The 12131-nt window shown below is 33.3% G+C and overlaps 2 protein-coding genes across 2 annotated transcripts in view; both read right to left on the bottom strand.

Moving 5' to 3' along the window:
• The window catches only part of LOC130442679 (biotin--protein ligase), a 28670-nt gene extending 25980 nt beyond the window's left edge, over positions 1–2690 (bottom strand). The window contains exon 1 of the mRNA XM_056776996.1: positions 2466–2690. The gene's annotated coding sequence lies outside the window, so the exon portion shown is untranslated. The remainder of the gene's footprint in view (positions 1–2465) is intronic.
• A 1445-nt stretch (positions 2691–4135) lies between these two features.
• The window catches only part of LOC130443031 (fatty acyl-CoA reductase wat-like), a 31905-nt gene continuing 23909 nt past the window's right edge, over positions 4136–12131 (bottom strand). Inside the window, exons 6-9 of the mRNA XM_056777478.1 lie at positions 7566–7758; positions 5842–5954; positions 5601–5781; positions 4136–4500 (exon numbers count right to left, since the gene is read on the bottom strand). Of these exons, the coding sequence (XP_056633456.1) occupies positions 4155–4500; positions 5601–5781; positions 5842–5954; positions 7566–7758 (833 nt within the window). The 3' untranslated portion in view covers positions 4136–4154. The remainder of the gene's footprint in view (positions 4501–5600; positions 5782–5841; positions 5955–7565; positions 7759–12131) is intronic.

The raw sequence follows: 12131 nt of genomic DNA, 5'->3' as shown, positions 1-12131 counted from the left end.
TTTACTTCAATTTAATCCACAAGTTTTGAAAAAAGAAGATCTCCTACATGAAATCTGATATCAAGCTGTACTATAAATTGTAACATGCCATTCCGCTTGTTAAGTTTTCCTTCAAACATTTTGAATATTCCTTTGTTCACGTATTGTGGTACAATAGTCACTTCTGATTTATTTATTCTAACATTCGAGTGTTTGAAAAAATTAATTTGTGATCGACCTCCCACAAGAAATTCAATAAAACCTCGGAATGTATTCGAATTCTATCTACACTACACCCATCAGAGTAAATTTTTGTAAATTTGTGGTGGTTTTATTCTTCATATTCACTAGTCTACAACTGCCAGGTTGGAGTTACAACCACACCCAAAGGACTCAACTGGCACACCACAAACAAATTCCAACAACTGGAAATTCAGTTGAGGGTCGCTATCATCCCAGATTTTCATAGATAAGTCCCTCATATTTTACGCTGTTGACGAAATTTACATTCACTCAGAATAAGAATTTGAAAGTTGCAACTAGGACGATTAAATTTCTCAACTTTTTTTATTTAAATCGCTTTTATCTTCTCAATCTCTGCTAATTCATTATTTTGCAATAGTATCAAATTAAACATGATCACAACAGACCCTAGGAATAGACCTACTTGGATAACAACATAAAAAAACTCACTAATACACCACTTCATAGGTGGAGTGTGCATATTATAGCAATTACAATTTTTGCAACTTTTTGAATCATTATATCTCAGAAAGAGTAGGAAAAAAAGTATTAACACGTTTTTTTTTAGATAATTTTATGGTCTACAATTTTTGTCTAATGTATTTTGATGATTTTACCTTTTTGCTGAAAATCGCGAAATCTCATTTTCTTGACCTTAGACCTTAAATATAAATATATAAATTTTATTTTTAATTATATTTTGAACAATTTCACAAATTTTCATTTCTCATGTAATCTGGAATGTCTAAATTGACCGGACTAAAATACCTGACTAAATTCAGAGGTGTTGTATTGTCGATTTTCCAAATAAGGTTCAAACAGATCCAACTTCCTACATCTGAGTCTGTAGTGTTCCATCTTAATTAACAAAATGTCTGAGCTCACCCAGTGAAAGTCATAAGTTAGGTCACACATAATGGCATACATGTTTCCACCCTCATCTAGACCCACAACTATGCCCTAAATAACGTACCAGATTGCATGAATGGGATTCAAATATCAAGTTATTATATTATAAATAAGAGCATAGTTTATTGTTTATCAGTTTTCTAATATTTTAAAGATTACAGTATAATAGCTTATCGAGATTTAAGTCTATACCAATCACAAAACTATTCCTAGTTCATCTTCAAAGATATCAATATCATAATGTCTAAATCAATACAAGTGAAAAGATACTAAAAAATGGGTAAAAAAGCATAAATGAAATAACAAATAATAAGGTAACATCCAGGTATTGATAATCAATAACACTTGGCAAATCTAAAGTTACCAATTATTTTAAACTTTAATGTACTTTTCATGATAAAAATGGAACCAAAAACAATGTATTTTGCATCAACAAACCAATAAATTAAACTGGATCTAAAAGTTTTCATATGATCCTTAAAAAGGTCAATTGTTTTATTATGTATTATTATAAGCTTGTTGGGTAATCGGACTGCCTATATTTATTCTTGTGAATAAACAGAGCTCTGATTCACCTTTTCTGGCGAAGTTCAATTTGAAACAGAAACAACGAATTTATTCAGTAAACAAACACTAAAAAAAGAATAAAATGGGCTTGTAAGATTAATAATAGAATAATAATTAAAAAGAATTTTAGATGGTATCCCTGAGTTCTTTTCATCATAATAAATTTAATAATCACAAGACTTGCTACTATCTTGATCATGCACACACAATTTTACATTGACTATATAGAATTGCTCAGAATCGCCCACATTTTATATAGAATAGTGACAAATTTCCACTTGGAGATCCATTTACAAAACTTCATTCAATACATTTATATCTACTGTGGAACTTATGCTCTCCTGCAATGCTTGCAATTTGAGATTATACAGTTTTCTTCCGAAGATGCAATATTTCGAATCAGTGGGGAAAACAATGTTCATTCCTGACTACCAATTAATTGAGGATCAATTGAGAAAGTTACACATAAAGTACAATATTTATATTCTGTAAATCATTATAAAACAATTGTAATAATTGAACATTATATTGTTCAATAATAAGGTACAAATAGATAAGTATGAAAATTCAATAACTTAAAGGAAAACATGTATTTTACCTTTGTATTGTGGAAAAAAGGAGTTGAATCATTCTATTGATATGTTTAAGATACATCGAGTGATTTGAAATCTGTTTCAATAAATATAAAGACACTAAACCAAATTTTATCATTTTTAAATAGGAACAAATGGAAGGACATAAATATGTAAGCATAATATACAACTCACCTTGCATCAACTATTAACTAAAGATTAATTGTATTATTACATTACAAATTACGAAGTTTATCATTGAGATTTTTATTTTTATAAAATAAATTCTAACACCATTTTCACTTATGAAAATTTAATGACCCACAAACAATCTGTAAGATCATTAGAACCGGTAATTATTGATAACAGCCGATGTCAAAATCGTTTCGATTATTTCGGGAAAACGCTCTTCTTCTTTTTTTCCTGTGAAAATAAATGAAAATGATAGTGGACGTAATTTAGGTGGCATAATATTCAAACATCACAGCAGGTAGTTTATACTATTATAGTAAACTGCATTTTGTGTTTAGCTATTCACCAATAGATAGCAGAATAGGTGTTATTTTAATAAATTTTTATATATTCATATGTTGATACCAAGTTTTTTAGTATATTTATGATTGTTTGGGAAAATCGCTCTTGTTCATTTTTTCCTGTGAAAATAAGTGGAAATGATAGTTTAGATACTTTGTATTGCATAATATTCAAACATAAAAACCGGTAGTTTATACTATTATAGTAAGCTGCGTTTTGTGCCGCTAAATGGCAGGATGGGTGCTATATAAATAAATTTTCATGTCTTGGTATATTTATAGCAAGGTCTTTCATATATATACATTGTAATTTGATAATTATAATCCTTAGTTTTTTCCTTGTTGATACATGTATGATATCGGGATAAGAACGGTTTAAAACAAGTTTTAATCAATAATACTACGATTATTTTCATTAAACTGACGTTATTGTAGGATCATCAACATCCGTTGCAGTACAGAGCTCAGCTTCTGCTGCCTTTGAATTCATAACTTATAATTATCTAGTAACAGATGGCGGCACTAGTATATAAAGTGATATAATGATTTAATTTTAATAAAAACCGAAGTAGGTCAAAATGTCAATTTTTGCATGCTATTTTAAAATTATCCTCATAGAAAAGAGAACTGAAATCGAGGGAAATAATCACGAAAAATATATAAAAATGTCTAAGGAGTGAAGAATGTAAGAAAACTCATAGACATATGCTTTGTGTAGTACAAACTTGAGTAAACTTTTAGTTGGAAGTAGATTTTCTAGATGGCGCTAAGAATGACACCGAATTTCACCAATCATTATGGAAACTAGTGTAAAAAGTTAAGAAATATTAAATTGTCAATGTTCAAAATGTGAAAAATGCTATGTATATTTATTTTGTATTTTATTTTGTATATACATTTTATTTGATTTACGTGCTAAACAGTCCTCTTGAATTGCGTGCCCTCGATAGAGACGGTTGTCAACCAATAACAATTCCGTTTCCGCCTTGTGATTTGCGCGTGCTGCGCACAAAAAGAAAGATTTCATAAGGTGTTATTATACAATTTACAAGTACCGCTTTTTAACACGTTAACTGCCAAGGTCAATTTCAGAATATTATTTAAAAGTATTATATCTTTAAAAACTGTATACAGTTACAAACGAAAAGGGTATAAAATGTAGACTTGGAAAGTTTTTTCTTACATAAATCTCTTAGCATAAGTGTTTTTTTTTCGTAATTGACTGTCAAAGTGTTAAGAAATAAATACGTTGTGGTGGGTTATATCAAGGTGGGTGCTTATACGTTGTAAATTTGCTAGGAAAATATTGAATTACGAAATAAAACATGGTAATTTATATATAAAATTTATTTTAGAATATCAAATTACACATAATCATAATAATCTTGATGAATGCAGCCAACAAGAAAGCCATTAAAGCATAATGAGCGCAAAGCATTTTGATGTACTTTATTTTTCCTTTTGGAATGGTTTCGAGAGGATCTTCGAGGATGTACAAACGACCGCCTCTTGTGTAGGTGTAGAAATACAAATCCCAGTCCAGAAGTTTCATACTGAATTCGAATAATTCTTTATCTCTTTTATTCAATCTCTGCCATAACAACTGAATGTTATTATTCGTGAAAACCCACTGTCGTTGACAAAAATAGGACAACACATCGGCAAATTTATTTATTTTTGCGTATCCTTTAACTAACCTGAAAATGAAAATTAGTTTTTCATAGTGTCCCGCACAAGAACCGATACAGTGTGGATGCCTATATGTAAGCCCAATGACGATTGGGGGCAGTTTACTTGCGCCCATCATCAAATTTCGAGTTCCCCTAAACGCCCTGTACTGTGTGGGTTCATATATGGGACACCCTATATATGTAAAAATGATTATAGTTATTTTTGTGTCATTGAGGTTTAAGCACCTTCTTCTGTGTAAAGTAATAAATAACATTGTAACAACGTAATCTTAGACACAACGTATGTTATATTGACTAAATAATATTGTCAACAATGAGAATCAATACCACTTATTAATGATAATAATACTGTACAATAATATCTATGTCTTTTTGTTTCTTGTTTTTCTATTCAATACCATGATTTAGACAAGGATGGATATACATTACCACTGCAGGTTGCCTACCTTTAAACTCATTTCAGTTTTCATATTAATCCACAATCACTGTAGCCCTTGATTACAATCACTGAACGATCGATCACGCTGTGACAATACACATGCGCAGCAATATGAAGTAATAAAGTAAAATAATTTTTAAAGCTAAAGTATCCCTTGTCTTAACCATAGCATTGAAGGAAATAATTCGAAAAAGGCACTGGGTTAAGTAGTGGTCATAAAAAAGAGAAATTTGTGTTTATTTAAATCTAATAGATAGATGAAGAAATCTTTTAACGAGTCACTACATTCAATTTGCACAGCGCCTACTGTCAAAATGACATAGATCCTGTGCTTACGCGTACAAATATGATCGTGATCACAAGATCGCAATCAAGATGTCAAAATTTTGTGATTCTTTACGTCAATACGTCACTAAATATCGTACATTGTCAGTCAATTTGGATTGCGATCATTGATTTGAATTGCAGATCGTGCTTTAAATTGAGCGTTTACAATCTGGCAACTGCAGCGTGCGTTTCAGTTTTATTTATAGTAATTTCATTTTAGTAAAGCATTTGAATACTTTATAATCAAATACATCAAAATACCGGTAATATTAATAAACATTTGAGATAGTTGATAAATCGATTGAATTTTAATAGACAGACTAATAAGTTCAATACTCACATGGGCTTCTTCCCGACACATACTGCTATAAAATCGACGACGTGAGCTGGTATAGTATGAAGCAAAAATGATGCTATCAAAAATAACCATTTATTCTGAATCATCCTGAAATAGCTGTGCCAAATAACTTTTTCTGATGGTATTTGTGTGGCGTGTTTTGTACTTAATCGTTGAAATTCGTCTAAAAAGAAATGAAAATTGTATTATTTTTCTTCCAAACTGAGAATATATGTTTACTCACCCCAACTTATGGGTTTTTCGGGTGTACTCACATAATTATATACGGGTATTTCTTTATCAAATTGCTCTTCTCTGCTGCTTTCCTCTCGTAATTCTTTGTTATCATTCATAGTTCTAAAACAATATTGGGAGTTGTTTATAAAGTTTGCGGTATGGTCTGTTTTTTAAATTAAAATTACAATTACTAAAACTTGATATGCTAGGCGGTCACATCCCAGGAACGGATTATACAGAGGTCGGCATAAATCAGGCAACGCTCTCTAAAAATCGGCATGTTCGTACTTCAGACAGTTGTATCTATGTCATGATAACATGTGCTCGTCGAGTAGACGTGTTTTCAGAATGAATAATCGATACAAATTCACACTGCAAAAAAAGTTTTCTCTCGACGCTATCAAATCGATCAACAGTGAGGAAGAAGTACCAGAAATTCTTAAAAACGGGCTTTGTTGCCGACGCGCCGCGTTCGGGCGATCGGTATCTGTAACAACTAACGAAAATTTGGAAACAGGTTAGGTTAGGTTAGTTGAGTAGCCGAACCAATCATTGCATCCGAGTGGTACCTCGGATGCAATGATCAGCAGTTACAGCATTCTATTTTGTGGTTGGATGAAGTCAAGCTGAACGGGCCAATGTTTATGTGTGTGTGAGTAGGTATCGATGCGAGAAGTCTCGTGGGTCCGAACTTTTTTCAAAAGTCACGCTACGGACCAAAGTTATCCGCAAATGCTCGGAGATTCCCGTGGGCGAATGTTATGTGTGCTGAAATACCATAATGTTAATTTTGGAGAATAAATAGGCGGAAGAGGATTCGTTGAGTGGTTCGCACGTTCATGTGATCTGACACCCTATGATTTCTTCCTATGGGACCTTCTCAAGAATCGCGTTTTTCACACGTAGCTGTATCGTTGCGGGATAAATTCCTAAAACGTGATTGGAACGTAGTAACCATCCAATAAGTGTTTCACATTTACGTGGTAGCTACGTGACTATTCCGTGGTAACCGTGTGACACCCACTAGTGGTTTCAAGATTTTCATTGGTGGCATCCACGTGGTTTCAAGATTTTCATTGGTGGCATCCACGTGGTTTCAAGATTTTCATTGGTGGCATCCACGTGGTTTCAAGATTTTCATTGGTGGCATCCACGTGGTTTCCACTAAAAATGTTACCGGAGAACTATAGAGAAAATAAATATCCACTGAAAGTTATAATGGGAACTGTTGATTGATTCTTTTTTAAGATATAGGGCGTCGGATCGTGGTCAGTTTTTTAAGAGCTGGGTAATCATTTCGAATTTATCGATATTCGAAAGCTATAATCACATTTATTTTTTAGAGTTTAGAGTTTTGATGTGATTTGAAGTGACCAGCTGATTCTAGTAGCTCCATAAGCATTCTAACTCGAAGCATTGTTGTCAAATTTTCTTTTAAATACATTAAAATAACGGATTACGTCAGAAAATATGATAATATTATAAAAAAAATAACAAAAAATACATTTCTTCAATATCTTATTTCTTAGATCATTCTAAATGTTATAATTGCCAATTTTTGTTGATTTCTAGTTTATTCTCATTGAAAATTAGTGATTTTAACAAAATATTTTGAGATCATCAATATTTCAATTGTTTCAAAAACTAATTTTCAATCAGAAAAGACTCAAGATGAAGAAAAAACAATTATATAATTATTCATACATAAACAATAAAAATGTGTATACTTACTTTATACAAGCTACATCCCAAGCGCTGGCTAAAACACCATTAATGACGTAATCAGCTGGTACCATATCTGCATAATTTTTAGGATTTCCCCTTAACGTTCTCAACAACCCAATAGCCACACCTATTAACACCCCCGTAGCACCATACACATTGTTGATCCAACCAGCAACTGGTTCTTTCAAAGTAGCAATCACTATAAATATATTAAAAGTATAAACAGTGTTTTTCTTTTTCACAGTTGACAGCACTTTTATATTTTCCGTAGCATAACTCGCAAAAATTAGTTATTATAGTCTATTTCAGAAATGTATAGAGCACTAAAATGGAGTATTCCGTCCAGTTCGGCTCAATTTCGGTGTCGGCCATAGGTGTAGGTATTGAAATATTGTGTGAGGATTACTTAGGTAGTAGATTATACATTTGAGCTTTGCGTTTTGCTGTTAAGCCGTATTATAAGATTAGTAATAAAATGGCAACATTTACACCAACGAAAAGATGTTCCAATAATTCTCCACTATCAGCGAATGAAAACCTTTTTATTTCAAATGTACACGATTGGATAAAATACGATTACCCGAAATTTACTGGACAAGAAACTGTCGACCGATGATCCCGAATGACTGGAGTTGGAAAGTCCACCGTTTTTAAATTATTGCGGGGGAGAAAGATAGCAGGCCAAGTGGAACCTCCCAAGAAAAGTCCAGGCAGACTAGTAAAAGTCCTTGACGAAAACATCAAAAGTGTAATTCGAAGAAAAGTTCACTCTTTTTATTTTAAAAAAGAAATACCCACCCTAGATAAGATTTTAATGGAGCTTGGCCAGGATGGACCAATTTGAGAAATATGAATTTTGCCTGGGAAAAGCATAACAGTAAAGCACTTTTACTGGAAAGCGATGAAATTGTTTGCTGGCGAAGAAAATACTTAAAAAGTATAAAGCAGTACAGAACAGAGCAAAAGAAAATCTTTTATCTTGATGAGACGAGGATTGATGAAGGTTATACAGTACGAAAAATGTAGCAAGACAAAAATATAACCAGTGCTCGCCAAGCTTTCATGGAAGGCCTGTCAACGGGTATTAAGGTACCTTCAGGTAAAGGGAAAAGACTAATAATCGTCCATATTGGAAGAGGAGAGGAATTTTTAAAAGAAGGTTTTGCTAACCTTTCAGTCGTGCCATACGGGAGATTACCACGGGGACATGGATTCGGATGTTTTTGAAGATTATTTTGTTGAAATGATAAAATATCTTCCGGCTGATTCAGTAGTAGTTATGGATAACACAAGTTATCATTCTCGACGCATAGAGAAGACTCCAACTTCATCTTGGAGAAAACAAGAAATTATTGACTATTAACCACCAAAAGTATCGAATTTGAAGATAATTTTATAAAAAAAGAACTATTAGCTATAGCAAATTTACACATCGTTTTATGAAATACGCCGTGGAAGATATAGCAGAAAACATAGTGTAACTGTGCTGCCCACATCGCCATATCATTGCGAACTAAATCCTCTACAACTTATAAGGGCGCAAGTGAAAGGATTTGTAGCAAGACACAACACGACATTCAAAATGAAAGACGTTAAGCTACTGTTTGATCAAGCCATTAAGGAGGTGACACCAGAGAACTGGCGAAAAGCAGTCCAGCATGTCATTAAAGAAGAGGATCTTGACTACTTGATCGATCGGACCGTCTACCCGTTAATTATGACGTCAAGAGGAGATGACAGTACCTCAGATGACGAAGAATATTATGATTTTTTACAATTTAATTTCTGTATAATGTATTTTTTGTATAATGTTCAATAAAAAATAAGTGTACCTAATACTGTATACATAATGCCTAATTTTTATTCTGTTAAAATAAATTTTTTTCATTTTTACGAGTATCCTATCGGCACGCCTTTGGCACATTATTTTCAGTGTTTGTGAATGGATAACAATAGTCTAAACCCATAAATTGACCCCAACCCGGGTAGTACTACCTGCACTTGATAAAAAAATTTTTTTTACAATGAAATCAATGCCAAACTATGAAAGTGGCTTAAATATTCGTTGGGTCACTCTTTGGTCCCTTTGAATACCTAATGAGATTTTGTTACTCTATACATTTCTGAAATAAACTATAATTTGCTCAATTTCGTGGTTTTTACGCATAGATTTTCGTACATCGTTCACTAGATACTTTCGAAATGGTTCAATGATACCAAGATATGTCGAAGATATGTACTTGGTCAAGAGAATATAAACGTATCAACGAAAGTGTGGAAGAATATGTAAATTTATCACTTCATCGTTGCTTGCAGGAATTGTTCATTCAAAATCGCGTTACAGTGATTTTGTAACGGGAACAAGACAAGACAAGACACAATGACAAGAAAAACAAACGCTGATTGTAATAAATGCAAAGCACTAACAAAGGAAGCAGTTTCCAATGGTTACTTTCAACGCTGAATCTGTTTCAGTTGCTAGTAACGGACATAAAGAGTACTGGTTACAGATCAATAGAATAGTTATTTGTATGCCAAGGACTGAAAGTGCTACTTTGTTGGACGAGTCTGAAAACAGACGAGTCCAACAAAGTAGCATTTCAGCCGCGGCGTACACAACATTTTTTAGAGGACGCATAAGAATTCTATTATATTTTCTCTGTTTTTGATTTTTTTGCACTGTATCCTTTGTACACTTTATGAATTTTGGATATTTGTTGATGTGAACATCTTGTTTTATTGCGAGAGTACTTTTAATCATCGAGAATGTAGACCATGAAGTAAAACTTTTCCAGATTCTAGATTTTTCTGAAAAATAAAAGAGCGCTACGTTTTCCGTTGGGTTTTCCGCCTTTTTCTGGTGACGCCACTTCATAAAGAGCTCGTAATGTTTTTCGTACCTTGTATGAGATTTATCCGGCAACGAATTAAGAACGGCCGCATTGCTTTCTTCGATGAGATCAGGTGGCGTGTATTCGAGTAACTCTTCATCGCTGATGTTTCCTTTTTCATCATCATTCATTGTTATTCATCTTTAGGGTTATGCAAAATCATCGAAGTGAAACTGTCAACTGTCAACATTGTAGTGGCTAGGGTCACATTTAGGGAAGTTAAAGTTTTTTTCTCCAGTGTGTCCCGAAAGTGTTTTGCAATACGGAACAGTCATTTTCACTACATGGAACACACAAAACGCAACTTTCGGTATGTAAATGAATACAGAACGAACAACTTTCAGATGGCGTCGTCTAAAAAATATATACCGGCAAGGTGTCTACTTCATTTTCCGACGCAGAATTTATGTTGATGGATAATGTCTTTTTAAAAATACAAAGAAGAAGACAAGGAATACACCCTTAATAAAAAATAACATTATGAAGAATATAATCTCTTATTTTTATTTTTGATGGAACATATGAATGATGTTGAATACCTTTCATTATATCTCACGAAAAACTGCACACCGCCTGACAAAAATTAGTGCAACTGATATAAACAGCCAATTCTTCCCGAAAAAAGACTAGTGATTACTATTAGGAGAGTAAAGTCTACTTTTTCTTCAATTAGTCTTAAGCCATTCGTCCCATAATTCAGGTCTTGTAAAAACAGTAGCAAACAGAATTGCCGCATCAATTTTATTATCTACTGAAAAGACGCGACCGACTCCGAAAACCAGCAGCCAACAACTAAAAATCCATTCCAGTAAAATAGCCTGCGCCGATTCACGCTTATAACAAGTTGCAACACGTTGTGTTTATGTCAATAATTATTTAAAAACGAAGAAAATTATTTGCGCTTATAATCGCCTACCGCCAGGGAACTGCGGAGAATCTCCTATCTTTGTGTGTGCACCTCCTACATCCAATTGCTTCCGTTCAAAAGACCGTGGTTCATAGGTGGTCGTAGAATTCAAAGCAGAGATCTAGATCTCTAGTACAAAGACGTAGATCCGGCAGCATTGATACCCTACCGCTTTTTTGACAATATTGGCTTGTCTTCTCTACTAATTCCATATTGAAGTGGATGCTAGACCGATTACTGACTCAAAATGTGGCAATTTTTTGATTTCGAGAATTGGACCAATCAATTGTTCTCCAAGGTTTGACATTTTTCGATTGTTTCCCAAGGACCGAGGGGAATCGTTAGTTTATGTTGATAAACCAGCAGCAATCAACTCCTTGAAGATCAACATTGTTTGGTTTATCAGTGACACTATCGAAATTGCATGCCTAGAATGTACTTTATCAAGAACAACCGCGGCGGCCATTTGTCCGAAATGTTAATACCATGTAATGATCTTTAAAAATTTTCATAATATTTTTCATAATTTAAGTTCTTTAGAGAATAAAAACATATACTAATAAGAGTTGAATGATCTTTAGTCCATTAAAACACTGTTTTCAAACCCAATCAAACATAGAGACGCTTATTGATGAACAGTCTCGTATAGGTAGTTCCCAAAAATATATGTGCATGTACTTTTGCTTGTTCGCAACCTATTTTCGTCCACGTTTCTTTGCCTGCCTCTATTGGGCAGACGCTTGCGCAATTTAGCGACAGGATCACCAACATATT

The sequence above is a fragment of the Diorhabda sublineata genome, chromosome 4 (assembly GCF_026230105.1).
Source record: "Diorhabda sublineata isolate icDioSubl1.1 chromosome 4, icDioSubl1.1, whole genome shotgun sequence".
Lineage (NCBI taxonomy): Eukaryota > Metazoa > Arthropoda > Insecta > Coleoptera > Chrysomelidae > Diorhabda > Diorhabda sublineata.
Note: the sequence above shows the minus strand (reverse complement) of the source record. Positions and strands in the feature narration are given on the sequence as shown.